Source organism: Peromyscus leucopus, chromosome 5 (assembly GCF_004664715.2).
Source record: "Peromyscus leucopus breed LL Stock chromosome 5, UCI_PerLeu_2.1, whole genome shotgun sequence".
In the NCBI taxonomy this organism is placed as follows: Eukaryota; Metazoa; Chordata; class Mammalia; order Rodentia; family Cricetidae; genus Peromyscus; species Peromyscus leucopus.
This window is the reverse complement of record NC_051067.1, coordinates 113,512,422-113,536,927: the sequence shown is the minus strand read 5'-3', so window position 1 is coordinate 113,536,927 and position 24,506 is coordinate 113,512,422. Positions and strand designations below refer to the sequence as shown.

Here is a 24,506-nt window from a genome sequence, read left to right as displayed (position 1 = left end):
TGGTAGTCATGTTAGGTATGTTTTCAAGGTCAAATAGGTATATTTTAGATAGGCAAGTGGTCTTCAAACACTTCAGAGATCTACAGAATATGGCATTTGAGATATTTTAATAACATAAAGTTCTTTTTTTTTTTTTTTTTTTTTTAATGACAATGAGACCTGTCTGCTCCTGGCAGCACCAGTCTACTTCAAAGAAGATGATGGGCAATGAAGAAATTCCATATGGAGTCTACTTTCTTTGTGACAAAAGTTAGCCACTGGGCAAGAAACTGCCCTTGCCTTGGCTGCTGACAGTTGCTGCCCAATTTGGACAAGCAGGATACAGAAGAAAATGACTGCCAAACTTTGCCAAGGCAGGGCAGTCCTTCAAAAATCCTGCTTCACAGAAAAGTCTGTCAGATATTCTAGACCTGTAGGCCAAAGATGGATACCCCAACACTACAGGGGAACCTTGGGGGACTGTCCAGACAGCCAGGTGTTTCTGTTGTTTCTTAGTTTTAGAAGTTGTTTGCTCTGTGCTTCCTGTTTACTCAGATAATATTATATCCTTCTCAGCTCTCTGATAGGGTTGAAGACTAGATAGTTATAGTTATAGTTTTCCTTGTTAACAAATTCAGAAAAGAAACTCACAAAAAAGGTGTAAAGTGTATAAGGTGGAGAGACATAAAAAGACATTTGGATTGATAATGCACGTTAGGGTGGAAAGTGTATTAGAAGCCGGGCGGTGGCGCACACCTTTAATCCCAGCACTCGGGAGGCAGAGCCAGGCGGATCTCTGTGAGTTCGAGGCCAGCCTGGTCTACAGAGCGAGTTCCAGGACAGGCACCAAAATTACACAGAGAAACCCTGTCTCGAAAAACCAAAAAAAAAAAAAAAAAAAAAAAAGTGTATTAGGTACAACACTCTGGACTCACCAAGACAGGATAGATAATGGAGTATTTTCTCTGAATTTGTCAAATGCTAATGGACTAGATGTTGTTATGTAATTATTGCTTGTATGTATTTGTATATAGTTATTGTACTTATTGTATATAGCTTTGATATGTTAGTTAAAACCTTTGCTTTTTATTTAGACAAAAAGGGGGAAGTGTTGTGTGATATTTTATTTGTGTTCTGACCAAAAAAAAAAAGCTTTCTTGGAGTCAGAGGGAGGAGGTAGCCACTAGTTAACCATAGAGGTCTGGAGTTCTGTACAGAGAGGAAACAGGAAGGGATAAGGTGGGATGGAGACAGCATCTCGGCCCTTTTTGGACTGAGAAGAGGTAGGAAGTGACTGTGGCTGCTCTCCTGCTTCTCAGATCTTTCAGGTTTTTACCCCAATATCTGACTTCTGGTTTTTATTGATAAGATTAATTAGGTTTATGATTCAAAGATGTGTTATATTTGTTCCACCTTGCCTGCCTATGGCACCTGATTGGTCTAATAAGAAGCTGAACAGCCAATAGCTAGGCAGGAGAGGGATAGGCAGGGCTGGCAGGGAGAGAGAAAGGAGAAGAAGGAGGAGAGAATGATGGAGAAAGTGAGGGACATACCCAGGCCAGAAGCCAGCCAGCCAGACACAAAAATCAGCGAAAGTAAAATAAACAGAAGGAAAGGGAGGAAAAAAGCCACGAGGCAAAACATAGGTGAAGAGAAACAGGTTAAGTTATAAGAGCTATTGGGAGACGCACAAGGCCGAGCATTTGTAACTAATAAGATGTCTCTGTATCATGATTTGGGAGCTGGTTGGTGGCCCAAAAGGAAGTCCAGTATAAGCAGTAGAGGAAGATACCCCCAAATCAACCTCTGTTTATCACATGTACATATGCACATGTTCACAATTACATGTACACACAGACAGAAATAATAACAACCAGGATAATAATAGCATGGAGAGTGACTGAGGAAGACACCTGGTGTTGACCTCTGGTTTCTACACGCACGTGCACACATATGCACCATGTACACACAAAACAGAATCCACAATGGCAGTTACTCAATTTCCTTGTGGCACTGGTGTCTCTGGGGTTTGGATGGGAGGGGACTGAGTTTGACTTAGTGGTGTCTCTCCTCCCTGTTTTGTGGGCCCTCCATAGAGGGCTGGGAGGGTGCCCGACTGGTTCCAGAAGGAAGGAGTCTCCTTGTGAGGACCCACGCTGTGCTCGGGCATTGGAACACTACCTCCTGGAGCTTGGCTCCACCACCTGGAGTGAGTCCACACTGTATGGTGAGGCCCGAGGAAAGCCCATGCTGAAGTATGGTTTGTAGAACCGGTGTCTGCCTGAACTCACTTCACTGTCTGAAGCCAGAATCCCAGACTGGGCTGGTTTCCTAGCTGCTCTTCCTGGCAGGACTCCAAGCAGAGAGAGAATATCCAAATTAACAAAATCAGAAACAAAAAGGAGACATAACAACAGACACTGAGAAAATCCAGAGAATCATCAGGTCATACTTAAAACACCTATACTCCACAAAATTGGAAAATCTAAAAGAAATAGACAATTTTTCTGGATAGGTACCACATACCCAAATTAAATCAAGACCAGATGAACAATTTAAATAGACCTATAACCCCTAAGGAAATAGAAGCAGTCATTAAAAGTCTCCCAACCAAAAAAAGCCCAGTGCCAGATGGTTTCAGTGCAGAATTCTACCAGAATTTCAAAGAAGAGCTAATAACAATACTCCCCAAATTGTTTCACACAATAGAAACAGAAGGAACATTGCCAAACTCCTCTTATGAGGCTACAGTTACCCTGATACCCAAACCACACAAAGATACAACAAAGAAAGAGCATTACAGACCAATCTCCCTCATGATCATTGATGCAAAAATACTCCATAAAATGCTGGCAAACTGAATCCAAGAACACATCAAAGAAATCATCCACCATGATCAAGTAGGCTTCAACCCAGAGATGCAGGGATGGTTCAGCATACAAAAATCTGTCAATGTAATCCACCATATAAACAAACAAAGAAAATAACCCACATGATCATCTCGTTAGATGTGAAAAAGCCTTTGACAAAATCCAACACCCCTTCATGATAATGGTCTTGAAGAGATCAGGAATACAAGGAACATACCTAAACTTAATAAAGGCAGTTTACAGCAAGCTGCCAGCTAACATCAAAGTAAATGGAGAGAAACCCAAGTGATCCCACTAAAATCAGGAACAAGACAAGGCTGTCCACTCTCTCCATACCTATTCAATAAAGTACGTGAAGTGCTAGCTAGAGCAATAAGACAACAAAAGGAGATCAAGGGGATAGAAATTGGAAAGAAAGAAGTCAAACTTTTACTATTTGCAGATGATATGGTAGTATATGTAAGTGACCCCAAAAATTCTACCAGGGAACTCTTATAGCTGATAAGCACCTTCAGTAATGTGGTGGGATACAAGAGTAACTAAAAAAAAATCAGTAGCCCTCCTATATACAAATAATAAAAGGGTCAAGAAAGAAATCAGAGAAATGTCACCCTTTACAATAGCCACAAATAATATAAAATACCTTGTGGTAACTCTAACCAAACAAGTGAAAGATCAGTATGACAAGAACTTTAAAAGATCTCCCATGCTCATGGATAGGTAAGATCAACATAATAAAAATGGCAATCTTACTAAAAGCAATCTACAAATTCAATGCCATCTCCATCAAAATCCCAATACAATTCTTCACAGATCTCGAAAGAACAATACTCAACTTCATATGGAACAAAAAAAAAAAAAAAAAAAAAAAAACAAAAAAAAACAAAAAAAAAAAAAACAGGGCAGCTAAAAGAATCCTGTACAATAAAACAACCTCTGGAGGCATCACCATCCCTGACCTCAAGCTCTACTATAGATATATAGTAATAAAAACAACATGGTATTGGCATAAAAACTGACACGTGGACCAATAAAATCAAATTGAAGACCTTTGAATACCTGATTTTTTTTTTTTTTACAAAGAAGCAAAACTGTACAATGGAAAAAATAAAGTATCTTCAACAAATGGTGCTGGTGTAACTGGATGTCAACATGTAAAAGATTGCAAATAGATCCATATCTATCTCCATGCACAAAACTCAAGTCCAAGTGTATAAAAGGCCTCAACATAAATCCAGCTACACTGAACCTGACAGAAGAGAAAGTGGGAAGTAGAATTGAATGCCTTTGCACAGGAGACCACTTCCTAAATAACACCAGTAGCACAGACACTAAGAGCAACAATTAGTACATAAGACCTCTTGAAATTGAAAGGTTCTCTAAGGTGAAAGACATGGTAAATAAGACAAAACAACAACCTACAGAATGGGAAAAGACCTTCACCAACCCCACATCTGACAGAGGACTGATCTCCAAAATATATAAAGAACTCAAGAAACTAGACATCAAAATACCAAATAACCCAATTAAAAAACAGGCTACAGATCTAAACAGAGAATTCTCAACAGAAGAATCTCAAATGGCTAAAATACATTTAAGGAATTGCTCAACATCCTTAGTCATCAGGGAAATGGAAATCAAAACAACTCTGAGATACAATCTTACAAGCTGTCAGAATGGCTAAGATCAAAAACACTGAGGACAGCTCATGTTGGAGAGGATGTGGAGTAAGGGGAACACTCCTCCACTGCTGGCGGGAGTGCAAACTCCTACAGCCACTTTGGAAATCAGTATGATGGCATCTCAGAAAATTGGGAATCAATCTACCTCAGGACTCAATGATACCACTCTCAGGCATATACTCAAGCGATGCTCAATCATACCACAAGGACACTTGCTCAACTATGTTCATAGCAGCATTATTTGTAAAACCTGGAAACAACCTAGATGTCCCCTCAACTGAAGAAGAATAAAGAAAATGTGGTACATATACACAATGGAGTACTACTCAGCTGTAAAAAACAAATACATCATGAAATTTGCAGGTGAATGGATGGAACTAGAAAATATCCTGAGTGAGGTAACCCAGACTCAGAAGGACAAACATGGCATGTACTCACTCACAAGTAAATACTAGATGTAAGGTAAAAGATTACCAGACTACAACCCTCAGCTCCAGAGAAGCTAGGAAACAAGGAGGACGCTAAGAGGGAAGCATAGATCACACTGGGAAGGGGAAATAGATGAAATTTCCTGGGTAAACTGGGGGCAGGGGAATGGTACAGGAGAGAGGGTGGAGAATGAGAACATGAGGGAACAGGATAGTTGAGGTGGGGGAGGGACCAAGGGGGAAAGCAATGAAAGAGATATCTTGATAGAGGGAGCCATTATGGGGTTAGGGAAAAACTGGGTGCTAGGGAAATTCCCAGGAATCCACAAGGATGATGCCAGCTACTACTAGCAATAGTGGAGAGGGTGCCTGAACTGGCCTGCCTCAGTTATCAGATTGGTGAATACTCTGTCATCATAGAAACTTCATCTGGTAACTGATGAAAGCAGATGCAGAGATCCACAGCCAAGCACCAGGCAGAGCTCTGGGAGTCCAGTTAAAGAGAGGGAAAAGGGATTATATGAGCAAGGGGGGTCAAGATCATGATGGGGAAATCTACAGAGACAACCAAACCAAACTAGTGGGAACTCATGAACTCTAGACTAACAGCTGTGGAGCCTCCATGGGACCAGATTAGGCCCTCTGCAGATGGGAGACAGTTGTGTAGCTTGGTCTGTTTGAGGGGTCCCTGTAGTGGGATCAGGATCTATCCTTAGTACATGAACTGGCTTTCTGGAGCCCATTACCTATGGTGGGATGCCTTGGTAAGCTTTGATGCAGGGGGAAGGGGCTTGGACCTGCCTCAACTGAATGTACCAGGCTTTGCTGACTCCCCATGGGAGGCCTTACCCTTTTACCCTTTCGGAGGAGGGGATGGTGGATGGGTTGGCGGGGGGGGGGGGGGGGGGGGGGGGAGGGGGGGGGGGGAACACAGTGGGGGAGTGGGAGGATGGATGGGAGGAGGAAATGTGGTTGGTATGTAAAATGGGAAAAAAATTTAAATAAATAAGAAAAAAAAAAGTAAAACCCAGCAGCCATTGTCACCTGTCTAAGGTAGCTGTGATGGTAAATGCAACAATGAAGACAATGCTATGTGATTGCTAATGAAGTCTCACCAGGCTTTGGCTGAATGGCAAGAGCTCTGATCTTCAGCAAAGGGTGAGAGAGCATTGTCAAACAAAGGCTTTCTCCTTGGCATAGCCAATAAGACTGGGGGTGAAGGTGAGAAACGGGATAGCTTTCTTGCTGCATGGCATGCAGTGCCACAACAGTCAGATCATTTCCCCCTTGGGGAACACTGAGGGAGCCGAGGCTCTGGACACCTCAGCCTTCAACAGCCTGAGGGAAGGGAAATATGAAAGTCCTGATTAGGGGTTCTGGGTTATTCGAAGGTTTTTGTTTTTTTTTTTTTTTCTTTAATTTGTATTTTTGTCTTTTTAAGACAGAGTCTCACTCCGTAGCCCTGGCTGATCTGGAACTCATTAAGTAGACCAGGCTGGCCTTGTACTTGCAATAATCCTATCTCCGCCTCCCAAGTACAAGGATTACAGGCATGTGTAATCATTCCTTGATAGTCTCTGCCATTGATGGACATTTTGGAAGATTGGCTTTCCCTCAGTAAATCTGCAGAGATCCATTCTTGGGCTGCAGCTGGGAGGCCACAGGGTGAGTTCTTTGCACGTGGGCAGATTTTCTGTAGACTTAAGCTGAAGGTAGCAAGACATGAGTGCACAAGCAGGTAGAAGCCAGGCCGTAGGCAGATAGCTTACAATCTTACTTGTGGCCAATATACTCCCTCGGCAAGTTCATGGCCTAGGGTTTGTGCCAAGACTCATTGCTCCATTCAATATTTGCCCACAGTGTTTCCAAAGGAGAAGAGAGAGGAAGAATTGAGTAAGGATTCACAGGAGCTGAGAGTGGACTGAGGTTGGTGTGTGCATGTGTGCATGTGTATGATGAGAGTTATAGAACTCTCAGAACATAATTGCACATTAAATCTATAGATCAAATTAGGAAAAACAGACATCTTAATACTATTAAGTATTCCAGCATGTTATTTTTTAAAACAGGGTCTCATGTAGCCCAGGCTAGCCCCCAACTCATTATGTAGTCAAGGATGACCTTAAACAGAGTATATGTCAATACTTAGAAAATTTTCTCAGCAATGTTTTATAGCTATTAGTATATAATCACTGAGTGACTTTTGTCAGATATAATTCTATTTCATAGGAATACATGCACTCTTTTTCTCATGGTGAATGGTGAGTGTTGATGTGCCTATGGATAGTCACATATGCGGATGCATATGGATGCACATGTGTATGGAAGCCAGAGGTTGATAGCTGAGGTCTTTGGTCACTCTCCGCCTTGTACATTGTACATTGAGGCAGGGTCTCTCATCACCATTCTGCTAGGCTAGCTATTCGGCTTGCGTTGGGGCTTCTATCTCTGCCTCCTGAGAACTGGGATTACAGGCAGCCACCAAGCCTTCTGTCATAAATTTACGTGTGTATGCGGAACCTCACCTGGTCCTGGTGTTTGTATACCAAGCACTTTACCCACTAAGCCATCACCCAGTCCCTCTATTTCCCAAGTTTAATACTATATCAAGTGTTTCCTTTCTCATTTCAACTTCTGACCACTTCTTTCTAGTATAATTGATTTCTGTAAATTGACCTTGAGTCTATATGCTTGCTAACTTCATTTGTTCTAGTGTGTGTGTGTGTGTGTGTGTGTGTGTGTGTGTGTGTGTGTGTGTGAATTTTTCCTGGATTTTCTACGTAGACCATGGCATCATCTCCCAATGAAGACAATTCAATCCTTTTCCTATGAGCCTGAATAAATGCCTTTTCTTTTTATTGATCTTTGCACTGGTTAAGAGTTTACCACAGGGTCAGGCATAACATCCCTGCACCTGTAATCCCAGCATGTGGGAGTGAAATCAGGAACATCAAGAGTTCAAGGTCCTCCTTGGGCACATAGAGAGTTGGAGGCCAGCCTGGAACACTTGAGATCCTGTCCCCAAAAAAAACAAAACAAAAGCCAGGTGTGGTGATTTATATCTTTAATCCTAGCACTCAGGAGGCAAAGGCAGATGGATTTTGTGAATTTGAAGACAGTCGGCTCTATCTAGTGAGTTCCAGGACAGCCAGGGCTATATAGTGAGACTGTCTCAAAAGGAAAAATCTTTAGTATCATGACAAATAAACAGATATGGGATCTTCACACTCTTCCTGATGTGAATGGGAAAATACTGTCTTTTCACCATTGAGTTTGACATTTGTTGAGGGATTTGTAAATTATCAAGTTGAAGATAAGCTTTCTGTTCTCAATGGGACGAAAGGAGATGAATGGATGTCAGAAATGTTTGACTAGATTATGCCAAATGCCTTTTCTGCATTCATTTGATGATCACACAGCTTTGAATTTTTTAGTTTGTTTATGTGGTGAATGTTATTAAGCTCCTAATGTTAAACTAAACTTCATTCCCAGCAACCACATGGTGGCTCACAACCATCTGTAATGAGATCTGGTGCCCTCTTCTGGCCTGCAGGGACACATGCAGGCAGAACACTGTATCCATAATAAATAAATCTTAAAAAACAAACCAAAAATCCCACTAAACTCCACTACCTGAAATAGACCCTATTTATTCGTATTGTTTTGTGTTGTTGTATTGCTAAAGTTTTGTTAAGAATTTGCATGGGAGCCAAACACCAGGCCGAGTTCCAGGAATTCAGTCAAAGAGAGAGAAGAGAGATTCTATGAGCAAGGGGCATCAAGATTATGATGGGGAAACCTACAGAGACAACCAAACCAAACTAGTGAGAACTCATGAAATTTAGACCAACACCTGTGGATCCTCCGTCGGACTGGACTAGGCCCTCTGCATAAGCGAGACAGTTGTGTAGCTTGATCTGCTTAAGGGGCCCCTGGCAGTGGGATCAGGATCCCTGGTGCATGAGCGGGCTTTTTGGAGCCCACTACCTATGGTGGGACACCTTGCACAGCCTTGAAGCAGGGGGAGGGGCTTGGACCTGCCTCAGCTGAATGTACCAGGCTCTGCTGACTCCCCATGGGAGGCCTTACCTTCCTGTAGGAGGGAATAGGGGTAGTTTAGGGGGGAGGCTGGAGGGGCGGGAGGAGGGAAGAAGGGGATCTGTGATTATTATATAAAATGAATAAAAACTTTCTTAATAAAAAAAAGAATTTGTGTGAGGTTGGAGAGATGACTGAGTGTAAAAAGCTCTGCCTGAGTTCAGATCTTCAGAACCCCTGTAAAGCCAGACGTGGTAACATTCATCGGTAATCCCAGCACACGCACAGCAACATGGAGGGTAAGGATAGGAGACACTCTAGAAGCTTGTGGGTCAACTAGCCTGGTCTGTGCAGCCGTGAAGAGACCTGCCTCAAATCACGTAGAGGGCAAGGACTGACAGTTGAGGTTGCCCTCTGACCTCAACAATGTGTGCAGCGGCACCTGTGTACCCACATGCATTCATTCATGCACACGCTAGAAATTCTCCAGCGATGTTGGTGAGTGGTGCTGTCTGTAGCTTATTTATTTATGTCATGTTTTAATCTGGTTTGGGGCTTAGAATAATGTTGACCTCTACATTAGTTACTTTTCTGTTGCTGTGATAGATTGCCATGGCCAAAAGCAATTTACAGGCCAGGTGGTGGTGGTGGTGGCGGTGGTGGCGGCGGCAGCGGCGCACGCCTTTGATCCCAGCACTTGGGAGACAGGGGCAGAGGGATCTCTGTGAGTTTGAGGCCAGCCTGGTCTACAGAGTTCCAGGACAGCCAGAGCTGAGAAACCCTGTTTCAAAACAAACAAACAAAACAACAACAAAACAAAACAAATACTCCCAAAACAAAAACAAAAACAACTTATGGAAGAAAGAGTTTATTTTGTCCTACAGTTCCAGAGGGGGGAGAGCTCATCACAGCAGGGTGGCGTGGCGGCAAGCAGCAGAAGCTGAGATCACATCTCCAGATAGAAACAGGAAGTCGAGAAAATGACCTGGAATGGGGAGGGCTTACACACTCTCAAAGTCCACCCCCAGGGACATACTTTCTCCAGTAAGCCCATGCTCCTAGACCTCCCAAACGGTGCTGCCAGCTGGGGATGATGTGCTCAGATACATGAACCCATGGCAGACATTTCTCATTCAAACCACCACAGTCTCTAAGTATGAGGTGGGAAGTGTTATCTCTTACTCAATTTCTGGGGGAATTGTGTCGAATCCTTTCTTTCTTTTTTTTTTTTTTTTTTTTTTTTTTTTTTTTTTTTTTTTTTTTTTTTTTCTTTTTTTTTCTTTTTAAAGATGTATTTATTTTTATTTATGTGTGTGAGTGTTTTGCCTGCATGTATGTATGTGCACCACATTCAAACTTGGCGCCCTCAGGGATCAGAGGCGCCCTCAGGGATGAGAACATCAGATCTCCTGGAACTGGGGTTGCAGATAACCATGAGTCACCATGTGGGTGCTGGGAACTGAAAACGAGTCCTCTGCAAGAGCAACAGTTGGTGCTCTTAGCTGTTGAACCATCTCTGCAGCCCAGCTTGCTGTTTTTAAGCATTTGCTAACACCACCAGTAAAGCCAATGCTGCATAGGAAGGATTTGCCAGTGAAGCCCCCGGGCCTAGAATTTCCTTTGAAAGTTTAAAAGTATGAGTTGAGTCTTATTAATAAGCATGAGGCTATCAGTTCATCTATTTCTTCTTCAAAGGGTATTAACAATTTGTATATTTGAAAACAATGAGCTCATTTCATCTAATTAGCAAATTTATTGGAGAAAATTATTCATACTTTACATTTATTAACTTTTGGGGGAGTGTGAAACATGTTAGTCTTAAACGTGTGTCCCTCCTACTTCTACAGCCCGAGTGTTGTATTCCTGTGGATCCACCACCATTCCTGGCCCACATCTTATTTGCTAATACCATCATCCAATAAAAGGAGCCAGAGAGCTATGAGGAATTGGCTAATTCTAGATCTGCAGAAATACATCAACAACACACAAGAGCTCCCTAGCGGCCAGAAGTTTGGGCAAAAAATAAAGTAGAATTGTATTATAACCCAAAGTATAAAATGAATGTTGAGTGTGTAATTATATGAAGGGGAATATATAAATTTCATATATGTAAAAATACCGCATGGTTTATGTAGGTATTCTGCTATCAAGGAGGTGGGGATTTTCATATAATTCTCACAGGAATGTAAAACAGTATAGTTACTTAGAAGCTAATTTGCATTATATTATAAATTTAACACTTGTACATCCTAGGACACAGTAATTTATATCTCTAGGTATATAAGCTATAGAAATTCTTACCCATATGTACAAGAATGCCTATAATAGAAGAAAAAGAAAGAACTGGATATGCTGGCACACACCAATAATCTCAGTACTCAGGAAGCAGAGGCCATCAGATTCTGTGAGTTCCAGGTTAGCCTAGTCAACAAAGCACGTTCCAGATCAGTCAGGACTACACAGTGAGACCCTGTAATGAGAGAGAGAAAGAGAAAAAGGGGGTGTGCTTCCTATGCAGAGGTCAAGGAAAATGGATAAGTTCATGCAGTGGAATAAGACATGATGATTAGACACTGTGGTGATGCTCAGCAACACGGATGAACCTTAAAACACTGAAATATGCAAAGCTACACAGCGACAAATAAACATTATGTGCTTTTCACAGAACACAAAACCGACTTAATTCAAGCAATATATTCTGCAGGCACATACAGATTGCTAAAATAAAAGATAAAGCGGCTGGGGAGATGGCGTGGAAGGCAGAAAGCTTGCCATACAAGTTTGAATCTCTAGAATGTGTGCAAAGCTAGACAAGGTAACACACACCTGATTGTAATCCCAGCGATTCTAGGATGAGATGAGAGGCAAAGATTATTTTAATTAAAAATAAAATATAGGCTTGGAGAGATGACTGGCAGTTAAAGAGTGCTTGTTGCTCTTCCAGAGGACCTGAATCTGATTCCCAGCACCCCACTAGGTGGCTCACAATCATCTGTAACTCATTCCCAGGGATCCAATGTCCTTTTCTGGCCTTTGTGGCCCCTCATGCATATGCATATACTCACATGAATGCCTGCACACGAGTGTGTGCATACACACAAATACACACACACACACATACATAAGTAAGACAAATCTAAAAGGTGAAAATAAAAGGTGAATATAAACTGGGAGTGTAACTTATTTGTAGAATGCTTACTTAGCATGTACTTGAGTTCAAGCCCAGGACAGGAAAAACACAGAAACAAAACAGAACTCACAGTCAGTGGCTACTATTTAGTAACCAGGAGGCAGAATAGATATGGTTTGGAGTACAAAAGTCAACTCAAGTTTCTGTCTTAGTTAATATACTGCTTGTTTTAGAATTTACACATATCCTTTTGTTTGCATACAAAATATTTTTAGATACTACATAATTAAAAATAACAAGGCTGGGTGTGGTGGCGCACACCTTTGATCCCAGCACTTGGGAGGCAGAGGCAGCTGGATGTCTGTGGGTTTGAGGCCAGCCTGCTCTTCAAAATGAGTTCCTGGCCAGCCAGAATTACATGATGAGACCCTGTCTCAAAAATAAATAAATATAGTAAACTAGCTGTTATCATGCCATCCACACTGTTCTTGTTTCCCACTACACTGTCATGGAGATTATTTCATCCATTAGACATGAGTCTGCCTGATTCTTTCTAATGTCTACATGGTATTTTGCTATGGTTCCTCCCTTATGATGTATATTTGGGCTGTTTCTACTCTATAAACAATGTTGTAATTACTGCTATTATTTATACATCTTGATACAGTATATCTGCAAGATCACATATCTAGATGTGGAATCGCTAGGGCAAAAATGTGAGTGTTACAATTCTGAATAGATGGCTAACTTGTTTGTTCAACTTCTGACAATGGGTGTTTAAGGTAGTAGTGAAAAACAGTAACAGCCTTTCCCACAGATGCCATCAGCAGACACATCTGAGGAGCCTATGCTTGGCGGCTTTTGCCATGCCAAGTGTTTGAAACACAGTAGGTGTGAGAATGGGGTGAGGGTGACCATTTAGGTCTCATTGCCCAGGCCTGACAGCTAGCTGTTCCCTAGCAGACCTATAGTCACAGCAGAACTTTTACCTACCCCTGGAGGGTGAGACCAGCTAGCCTAACCTTAAATGCTTCTATTGCTGTGGTGGCCCTGAGGCTTCTGAGACAGGCTTACTACACAATGCTAATGCTAGCCCTGCCTGGGCAACAAGCAGAGGCAACCTGGAAAAATGTTTTCCGAAAGAAAGACAAAAGCCAGTTGGATGAGGCAACCTCAGAACCTGGAGTCTGATTACAAATCATAGTCCCTAGCTGAGAAGGTAAAGCTGTGTGTGGTCCTTCCTCTTTGTTATTAACAAGACTCTGATGACATACCTAGTCCTCAGGCTTTGCCTCCAAGGCCCCTAGTTTTCCTTCTGTGAAGGAGGCATGATTCCCTGTTCTTCCTTCAGGATTTTCTCCTAGGGGTTGTGATGTAAGATGGAGTAAGATACCAAAACTTAAGAGCCTACCAAAAAATTCAGGGTAACTTCAAATCTCAAGATAAATGTTTTAAAGAATTTTTAAATTATGTATTGCTGGACGTGATGGTGCACACCTTTGATCTTAGTACGCAGGAGGCAGAGGCTAGCCTGGTCTACAAAGCAAGCTCCATACCAGCTAAAGCTATGCAGTGAGATCCTGTCTCAAAAAACAAAACAAAACAAACAACGACAACAACCAAAATGTGTGTGTTCCCATGGAAGCCAGAAAGGGCATAGGATCCACTGGAGCTGGAGTTAGCTATAGGCAGTTGAGCGGCCTGGCATTGGTGCTAGGAACAGAACTCTGGTCCGGGAAGAGCAGGGAAGGGTCTTAACCACTATCTTCTAGCCTCAGATAAATATTTTTTTTTCTTCTTGAACTATTACAAGTTTTATTTTCCATTCACCAGATGGTATCTTATCCAGAAATCAAGAATAAAACTATCAGTCAGAATAAACTCACAAAACGGATGAAGTAGGCACAAACACATCAATTACCAGGCAAGCCAGCAATCCACTTCTACCTCAGGAAGTCTTCAAAGTCTCTGCCCTTCTCAAACAAGAGGAAAATAAGGAGGCTGGGGAGGGCGTTGAATCCACAACGTCTTTATTACAAGATGGAGACATGACAGAGATATTCTGATAGATGGGTAGATACATAATAAAGTCATGAGTTAATAAATAGTAATTCCCAAGATAAATAATAGTCTTTGACAATTCAGAACTAATGCAAAATGTCCATAGTGAACAAAATAGAAAACATGTAAATAAAAACACAATCTAGCTATGCGCCTTCCCAATCCTGTTCTACTAATTATGACTTTTAGTCCAATAAGACCTGATAGCTGGCTCAGTGGTGAAGAGCACTGTCTGCTCTTGCAGAAGACCAGGGTTCCGTTGTCAGCACACACGTGGCTGCTCACAACAGCCTGTAACTCCAGTTCCAGAGGATCGACACCCTCTTGTGGCCTCCACAGGCACTGCACATGAGGCATGTAAGTGCACACAGTCACACATAAAATAAATCCTTTTTACAGCCATCTGTCTACTCACCCAGACCACCCAGTAAAGTGTTTTTTAATTTTTATTTTAAATTGTAGTAAAACGTGCGTACTATAAACTTATAACACTTCAACAATACATATTCAGCATGTAGATGCTCATTCACATGGTACAACGATATAATTCTTTGAAATGTTACATTATTATATACTGTGGCTGAGTTTGGGGCGACTTTAAATTTTTTCGTCGTCGCCCCCCTCAACCCCACCCCCACCCCCGGCACTAGACTAAGACCTCTTGCCCTGTTGCCTTTTGGCTTTGACGCCTCTTGAAACTGCAGAATTCAATGCAGTTAAGTCTCTCCCTTGAAGCTGCAGGAGAAGTTAGGAGGTCACGGAGGATGTCGTCCTGACCGTGTCCCCCTGCGATCCGCTGGCATCCACCCGCAGCCGGGCGGACACACCTGGCGGGCACGCCCTCTACCTGCCCAGGGCCACCTGCGCCCCGCGCTCGCTCAGCGCCCAGCGCACGGGGCTCGGGTCCCTGCCGGCCAATGGGGAGGCGGCTCCGAGCGCCAGCCGCGTCCCCCCGAGCGGCCAATGAGAGCGCGGCATGCAAATGAGCAGGTGCGGTGGCGGCCGGCCCGTTGCGGCGGCCCCGGCTCCCGAGATGTTAGAGGCGCGCTGGGCGGCCGCGGAGCAGACTGCCGGGCTCCGAGCTCCGAGCTCCGCTCTCCCGCCATGGCCCCCGCTCCGCCCCCCGCCGCCTCCTTCTCCCCCGCCGAGGTCCAGCGGCGCCTGGCGGCCGGCGCCTGCTGGGTCCGCCGCGGGGCCAGCCTCTACGACCTCACCGACTTCGTGCGGCACCATCCGGGGGGCGAGCAGCTGCTGCGGGCGCGGGCTGGCCAGGACATCAGTGCCGACCTGGATGGGCCACCTCACAGACACTCGGACAACGCCCGCCGCTGGCTGGAGCAGTACTACGTGGGCGAACTGCGAGGGGACCCTCAGGTACCAGCCGGGCCCGGGGCACACCCCGCTCCCTGCTTCCCACCCACCCCTCCCCCAGACCACCATTCCGGAGGGAGAGCCTAGATCACCTGCCCTCTAGGAGAACGCAAGGTGACAGCTGCCGCCCTCCCCTCTCTCTCCGCTTCCCCGGTTTCTTTCCAAGTAACAGGTCACTGGCCCCTTTCCTATCTCCAGGAACCTGCCTTCCTCTTTCCAGCGCTAGCCCCTGACCTGGCTGCATTCTCCTTCCAACTTGTCCCTTCGGCAGCCCCTCCCTGACAACTTGATTTCTGGACAACTTGGATTTCTGTTTCTGGCCCCAGCCACCACCACCCCTTTTCTCTTTTCTCTTCCTTCTTCTGTATCGGCCTTTCTGCTCTCCTTTCTAGTTTCAGTAATAGGTTCGTAGGCTCACCTGTCCTCGGTTCCCCAGCCCACCGCTCTCTAGGCACAGATCTAAAGTTCTGCTCGGCTAGCTCCCAAGGCTCTGGTGGGTGGGTGTGAAGGACCTGGACAGCGTCCTATAGATTATATCCACCAGCCCCTGAGTTTATTCCTATCCTAAGCAGTGTTGTGGGTGTGAAAGAGTGAAATTAAGTGCATAAGGCAGTTTGCTAAGGAAAAGAGTTCGATACTTCCAACCCAGGCTGTGTGCTGCTGTGTACTGCTGTGTGGTGCAGGCTGCTTGGATTTTTGCCTTCAACCCATCTCGTTTTAGGATGTGAAAACAGTTGTTCCGTGAGGTTCTATAAATGTCTGAGGTCAAACCACTAGGAAGTACGAAAATCAAACGTTTCTTACTCCAGAATCAAAGTTGTCTCCATCCCAAGGATCCAGGGGCTGGGAACACAGTCCCTATCAACAGAAGTCTTATAGACTCAGGTTGGAGCTAAGCTGATGCCTTATTCCCAAGCCTGGCATGGGGCTGGTGACAAGTGAGGCCATCGTGATCAGATGTGAAGCAACAGTTGTTTCTTGTTGCTTACTCTTGCTTCCAAGTACGTTTAGGTCTTTGGATGAAAGGACACACCATCCACTGTTCCAGGAGACGCTGTTTGCCATCTTATCTAATCTTTATCTTTTATTCAGTCACTCGGTTTTTAAATGGGTTGACAACACTGTGCTAGGTACCAACCGACATAACAAAACAAATGTGGTTCCCATTTTCATGGAGTGAACATGTTATTGGGGAAAAGAGGGTCCATACTACTCACATGATGGTTATTTAAATACATCTCATTAATATTTTAATATTTACATGTTGAGTCTGGGTGAAGATCTAGAGAACATGTTCAGTAAGAGCTACCTTGAGATAGCTAATTGAAAGATGGAGCTTAGCCAGACAAAGCGGTGGGAAGGATATTACAGAGGGACAACATGAATGGAGGAAAAAAAAAAAACAAAAACAGTGTGACACAGTCAAGAGACAGCAATGGGACCAAGGTGACAAAAGTTTATCAGGCAAAGGGAAGAGGTGGGAGCCAAAAGTCACTGGGGCTTGATTACATGATCCTCAAAGGCTGTGGTCCAGGGCTTGACTTGTGGAGCCATGGAAAGGAGCGGCATGAGAAGATTTGCATCTTTGGAAGAGTATCCTGGCTCCAATGGTGAGAAGCAATGCAGGAAACCCCAGCTGATGTAAGGAGACCAGCGAAAAGGCAGCCGTGAATGGAAGGGAAAAGAGATTTCATCACAGAAGGATTTGGGAGATTTCATAAAGTGTCCAGACTTGGCATTCCTCAATGGGAGCCCAGGATGATATATAGGAAGCTGGCATTTAGTATCAAGTCTTGCTGAAGGAACAAAAAGCTTAGCTGAAAATACAAGAAAAATTGAGTACAGACATTGGCAAGAGGTTGGGATCAGAACACGAGACCGCCAGGCCTGCGACAGCTCACTGGCCTGCCCTGTGTTGTAACTGTGTTCTACAGACAGGAGCCGGACGGTGTGGCTTCTCTACTCAGTACCATTCTGAATGTCACCCCCACCAGCTGGCCCGGATGGCCCCACCTACCTACTTTGCCAACCACCCAGCATTAGGGTTTGGTTTTGCTTTGTCTTTCCCTGCCTGACCCCTAGGGAGAACTCAGAGGCAAAACCCAGTTCACCTTTGCTTCCTGCTTTTACCTGTGACCCTCAGAGTCCCAGTGTGGTCATGTTGCAAATATCCAGATTTTCAGGTTGTAGAGGATGTAGAGAAAACTAAAATCTCACAGTCTGCCTTCAAACCCACAGACCAGATTTAACCAGCAGCCACAGTCACCTTACATTCCAGTTTCCTGTCACTCTGCTGGCAGAGGTCAAATGTAGAAACTAGTACAAGGTCCTCCTTATTTTAGCTCATGTTTTTTGTTTGTTGTTTGTTTGTGTGTTTTGTTTCATTTCATTTTGTGAGATATCTTGCTATTTAGGTCAAGCCAGCCTCAAACTCGATCCCTCTGCCTGGGCCTCACAAGTGATGGGATTACAGGCATGCTTTACTCTACTGGGCAAAGTTCTCTTTAAACTGAGGGAGAAAGGTAGTCGAAGAAATCGGGTAGGGGTGGTGTGTCCATTCAAAGAGATGACTAGATAAGTCCTTCTAACAACCCCCCCATTACCTCCTCTACTTCCCCCCTCTGCTGCTGGATCAGGGGTGCGGATACCTCTGGAGGTAAGAGCTCTCTCCTGTCCTGTGAAGAGCAGAAAGAAAATGCTATGGACTAACTGTTGTCCCCCTCCCCTAGGGACCCTTCTCCAGCCTGATCGTTAAGTGGGAGCACTCTATTGTCTCTTCTTCCATGGGGCCACCCCACTTATTTCCCCTCTTCCCCACTTTGCCACACCCCCCCCTGTGTACACACTCACACACACATTCACACTCACACAAAGGCACACACACAGAACAAGTCAGACTTGTTTGAGCTAACGTACTGTGGGGTAGGGGAGATGAGCTGCTCACCTTGAACAAGTGAAAGGGCCGTGGCTGATGGGGGAAGCTGGCTCTCTCACTGTCCCTGGCTGCCAGAGGCCACTTGGATCAAGCTCCCTAGCCTACGCACTGACACCTGTGCTCTCCCACCTGTGGCCATGAAGCCCAGGTTTTGAGTTGTGACCACCACTTCAAAAAGGAAAGCAGGGCTGGTGAGATGGCTCAGTGGATAAGGGTGCTTGCTACCAAGAGTGATAACCTGAGTTGGATTCCTCGAATTCATACAGTGAAAGGAGAGAACTCATGTCTACCAGTTGTCCTCTGCCCTACTCCTGTGGACTCTGCACATGCACGCACAAACAATAAGATAAATAAGTAAATAACTTAAAGAGAGAAGGGGTTCTGTGTCTAAACCTCCTTCCGAGCACATAGATATTATGTTCCCTAGACTTTGGTCACCCAGGAGTCACTGTCATAGTTCTTTACAAACTGACACACCATTTGAGTTATAATATTTGATATTCATCTCTATATAGACTCATTTTTTTAATTTTAGCATATACTGACCCTAAGTAATAAGACCAATAGAATCACAGGCCTTTTGTTCGGTTGGTTTTGGTTTTATATTTGTTTTGTTTTTGACACTGTGTCTTTCTACATAGTCCTGGCTGTCCTGGAACTGACTGGATAGACCAGGCCAATCTCAAATTCACAGAGATCCACTTGCCTCTGCATCCTAGGTTCTGGGATTAAAGGTGTGCTCCACCACACTCAGCCTTATATGTACTTTAAAATAAATATAAATTTTTGTGGGAGGGGAGACAGGTATGATGTAGCCCAGACTGGCCTCAAATTCACTATGTAGCTGAGGATGACCTTGAACTTCTGGTCCTCCTGCCTCTACTACCCAAGTGCCAGAATTAAAGGCATGTGCTACCATGCTCAGTTTATGTGATGCTGGGGACCAACCTAGGGCCCCGGGCATGCTAGGCAAATAGTCCATCAACTGAGCTACTTCTCAGCCCCAAACTTAAAAATGAGAAAAGTTGTCTCTTTTATCTCCTAAAGCCATCATGGGTACCACTTGGACCACACTATAGGAAACAGTGAAGTAAGACTTCTTAAACTTGGTATTCTGTGGGTCATCTGGGACTAGTGAAAGAGATAAAATTGTGTATGGGAAAGTGTATGCATATATGTGTTTCTGGTAAAAGTTCTAGATTTCCTCACAGCCCAACCCAGGTCCTCTGTCAACCACAAATCTGCCACCAAGGGGATAGTAACTGTCAGAAAGAGACCTGTGGTTCCCCCCCCCCCCCCCCCCCCCCCCCCCCCCCGCCCCACATTGTATCACGGACTTGGATGGATCTTGTTCAGGGACCAGTGAGTTATGAGCCATCTGCCTGAGAATACTCCAAGCAAAGGAAGCCTCAACTCTCCAGATTGTAGCACTGAGACAGCACAGTGTCTGGAGGATTTGGGGTCCAGGTCCTAACCAGGTAGGATGTGTCTCTGAGTGGCTAAGAAGCCCACAGCTTTGCCACCCACAGTTCTGCTAGGCTTTGTAATATTTGCTCAGGGCTTCAGGGCTTGAGTGATTAAATGGGAAGAGGATCTAAATGCAGGAAGCCTTGGGGTCCCCTCCCTTCTGGGAAGCCTTGGAACACCTCCAGCACAGCCCTACTTGGAGGTCTGAGCCTCGGAGAGCTGGGAACCTACCTCCCCTTGCATCGTGGAGTGGGAACGAGACGTCAGCTAGCTGACATCCATTGTCAAGGGCTTCGCACAAGGGCCTGCAGGGCCCGAGGAAGGTCGCCGTCCTTTTCCAACTGCTCTGGCCCGCTGTGACAGCAGCAAGCCTGACGTGGAAGATGAAATCACAGCCAGCTAGTAGCGCATCTGGAGACCTGGCCACTGATTCCGTGCACAGATCCGGAGGGTTCCCTGGTATCACTCCAGATTGGCTTCAAGACCAAGAATTGGGGGAGAAGATCAGAAATAGGACTCTTGGGAATCCCAGAAACCCAGGAGAGTGATCACCTTTGGAAATATTGCCAGGAAATACCCGAAACTGATGCCTGGATGGCCCCGCCATCCTTTCGAGCCTTGCTGTTGGTGTGCCCTCCTACCCCATATGACACACACCATCGCTTCACATGTAGTTTTTGTTTATTTAGACGAGTAACAGGTACTCCATTCTCCCTAAAACCTACCTTGATACTGAAGCTGCCTTTGCCAGGGTCTTGTGAGCTTCCCTTCCCTGAAGCTGGCGGCTGGTTCTCACCTGCGTCTCCCGGGGCTGGCAGCAGTCTTGGGGTTGGGCTCTGCTGTTTGCTTTGCTACTCCTTTCCTCCACTTGGATACCCGATCCTTTTGGTTTTTCTGCCTGAGTTCATTTTCTATTGCTACTGTAACAAAATGCCACAGGCAGAGATTTAAAGCAACACTGATGTATCCTGTTACCGTTCTGGAGGTCAGCAGTCGGACATGAGTAGGAAGGGCAGCATTCTTTCTAGGGTTTTTCTACAGCCACCTGTCTTACCTCTTCAGTCTTCCGGGGGCAGCCTGTGTGCCTTGAGTGACCCCGAGCCAATGCCTCATTACTCAAGCCTCAGCTTCCAGCATCACATCTCCTCCTCTGACTCTTCTGCCTCAATCTGTCAATTATAAATGCTTTCAGGGGTATATTGGGTACACCCAGATAATCCTGGATAACCTCCCCAACTCAAGATCTTTATCTTATATCTGCAAAACCCATTTGACAAGTGAAGTAACATACTCACAGGCTTCAGGTATTGGGACATGGACCTTGGGAAGAGAAAGCATCGTTTTTTCCTACCATGGCGCTTGTATCCCTGGTTACCACCTCTCAGTCTCTGTTGCTGCATTCTCTTGCCTTTCCTCTGCCAGAAAAAAGGAAAAGGCTTAGGACAACCCAGGTCTTTGATCCAGTGGATTTCAGTGTCTTTTCTTCTCCACTCCACAATGGAAGTGGAAATAGGTTCCCAGCTCTCCAAGGTTTCAGCTCAGACCTCCAAATTGGGCTGTGCTAGAGATGTTCCAGGGCTTTATATCAGGGAGGGGATCTCAGGGCTTCCTGCAATTGCCTTTTTACCCAGGTAAACCCTTCTATTGCTATGACTCAGAGGAAGATGTAGAACTCTTTCAACACCGGCAATGAGCTCTTGTCTCCTCCCAGCCAGCAGCGCCTCCCAGAGGCAGCTCCTGTCCTAACCTCTGTCACTACGAGATGCTTTTTTTCTGCCTCTGAGCTTCCTTCCCCTAAAAGGCATCATGTTCTCTCTTCAGGGTGGCTTCCTTCACTCAGTATCTCCCCTGGGGATACTCAGTGCTTTTCATCTCTAAGCACAGCTAATCTCTGCAGCTCGTCCTGATCTGGAGAATCCATAGGTGACTAATTGTAAAAAGAAACCCAGGAGACTTGACAGGTGACAAGCTGGTCCTCGGGAGCCTCTTTAGTTTCCTTTCTAGACAGTCTCCCCAGCTAGACCCTGCTCTGGCCAGAGTCACATCATGCTTGTTATTGCAGCACTCTCCTGGGGAGTCACCTCAGTGACTCCCATTGCCTGGGACACTTTCAAATGAGAGCTGGGTTATATAGTGGCCGTCCTCACTGGACCCCCATGGCACAATCTCAAAGGTTTTGTCTTGCAAAGATTCTCTTATCTCTTTCTCTACAGCATCCTTTTTCCTTCTCTCAAATCCTCGTAGCATTTTACCTAGCACTACCTCATAGCCTTTACAACATACTTCTCAAGGTATCTTCACTACCTACCTTGTCTTGTCTTTTGTCTTATCTATGAAACTACAAACTCTGGGTCTTGGCCTTGTCTGCCTCATCTGTGTTTCATGAGGATACATTGGCACACTGGTTCTTGCCAACAGGAACTAAGAAATAATTTGAACAAGCCAATGAATGGGATGCTTGGAAACAGGGCCTTGTGCATAATTTAAAAGGCAATATTCAAAAACTAAAATGTGTGAAAAATATCTCCCATTCCTTTATTAGCTAAGTGGGTTGCAGTTGGTAGAAATGAGGGAGGGTTGTAAGTCGCTTGTTTCTGTCTTTGCCCTCCATTTGTTCCAGCCAGAGTGACTGGAGCATAGTCCTCACCCAGACACTGCTGTTCACTTCTCCTCAGACTTCCTGCAAGGAATAAGAGTGAAGCTGGCCATAGGAAACAGCAATAGAGCCAATGTGGTACACATCTGTAATCCTGGTGCTGGGAGACTAACACGGGGTTGGAGAGTTCCAGGCCAGCATTGGCTGTATAGATTGACCCTGTCTCTAAGGAAAAACATCAACATCAATCAATCAATCAATCAATCAATCAATCAGTTGAGTCTGGATGTAGTGGGATGTGCCTATAATCCCAGCACTTTGGAGGCAGAGGCAGGAAGACTGCAACAAGTTGAAGGCAAGGGGAAACAATTGGATACTACCCTGCTCTTGGGGTGTAACTGGTTCCCCAGTGGCTCTTAATAACTGCATGATACACATAAGCATGACATAGGTCGCCTGTATTTCTAGGGCCAGTTATCTTTTCTGATGACTTCTCATGCAAATTTTTCTAGAGCATGCAGTCTCTGGGCTCTCTCCTCTCTCTCTCTCTCTCTCTCTCTCTCTCTCTCTCTCTCTCTCTCTCTCTGTGTGTGTGTGTGTGTGTGTGTGTGTGTTTCTATGTGAGTGTCTGTTTATTCTCCCCTCTCTCGGTTTTATTTATGTCTTATATGTATGAGTGTTTTGTCTGAATGTATGTATGCGCACTACATGCATGCCTGGTGCCTACAGAGGTCAGAAGAAGGTATCAGGATCTCCCGAGACTAGAGTTAAAGACAGTTGTGAGCTGCCATGTGGATGGTAGGAACTGATCCCAGGTCCTCTGGAAGAGCAGCCAGTGTTCTTAACTGGAGCCATCTCTCCACCCCCCAGGTAGTGGCTCTCAGTCTTCTCTAGCTGCCGCCCGTGTAAGGTGGGCAGACCACCCTATTACTCTCCCTACCTGTTCCTCTCTACAACTACTCTGTCAATAATAAAAAGCAGACATGGACAACAAGCCTAATGCTCAACACACCTGCAAAGTTCCTGACTGAAAAATATGAAGTCCAGATGTGTTTTATACTGAGAAGCATTTCCCTAGTTCATAATTATAGAAATATTTTATTTCCTATTTTGATAATATAGGACGTGGTATTTAAGTAATAGTATCTGATAAGCCAATTTTAGGGGATTTGCTTTGATATATTTGAACTATGGTGTATACAAAAGGCCTTAACACCCTGTTATGGGAAAGCTAGAGGCCAGAGATTCCATTGTTACAAGTACATACGGTTATGTAGAGTGAGCTGGATATCTGGTTGATCATTACCTAAGTGAATTAGTCATAATTTCTTCTTGCACGGGAAGAGGAGGTAGGATTCCATTGTCAATATCCTTATCTGCTTGGTAGGACTCCTCAGCCTTGCTTACTGTTGCGTAATACTCCAACTTCCTACTGGAAAATGAGTCAAAGCTGAGGGAGATCTCTTTAGAAATCTGGTTTTAGCTTATGAATTCAAATAATACAACCCCATTAATTGTTCTCTGGTGGTCCCTATTCATATGTAATAATGAAAATAGAGGCCTGGGACGTGGCTCAGTTTGTAGAGTACTTGTCCAGCATGCGCAAGGGCCTAGGTTTGATGCCCAGCACGGTACATGCCTATAATTCTGGCACTGCAGGACTGGGGAGGTAGAGGAAGGAGGATCCACACACACAGGGAATTTGAGGCTAGCTTCAAACATGAACTACATGAAACCCTCCCTCAAAAAAGGAAAGAAAGAAAAAGAAAGGGGGAGAGAAGGAGAGGGAGAGAGAGGGGGGAGGGAGGGAGGGAGGGAAGGAGGGAGGGAGGAAATAGGAAAGTCTATGAACTAGGTCATCATTTCCTTATGAACACCAAAAAAAGACTTCTGAGGTTTTTTTGTTGTTGTAGTTGCTGTTTGTTTTGGAGTTTTTTTGAGACAGCGTC

The 24,506-nt window shown here is 44.7% G+C and overlaps 1 protein-coding gene across 1 annotated transcript in view; it reads left to right on the top strand.

The window, feature by feature from the left end:
* Positions 1 to 15,216: 15,216 nt before the first annotated feature.
* The window catches only part of LOC114709106 (fatty acid 2-hydroxylase), a 57,713-nt gene continuing 48,423 nt past the window's right edge, over positions 15,217 to 24,506 (top strand). Inside the window, 1 exon segment of the mRNA XM_028892762.2 lies at positions 15,217 to 15,562. Coding sequence (XP_028748595.1) covers positions 15,293 to 15,562 — 270 coding nt within the window. The 5' untranslated portion in view covers positions 15,217 to 15,292.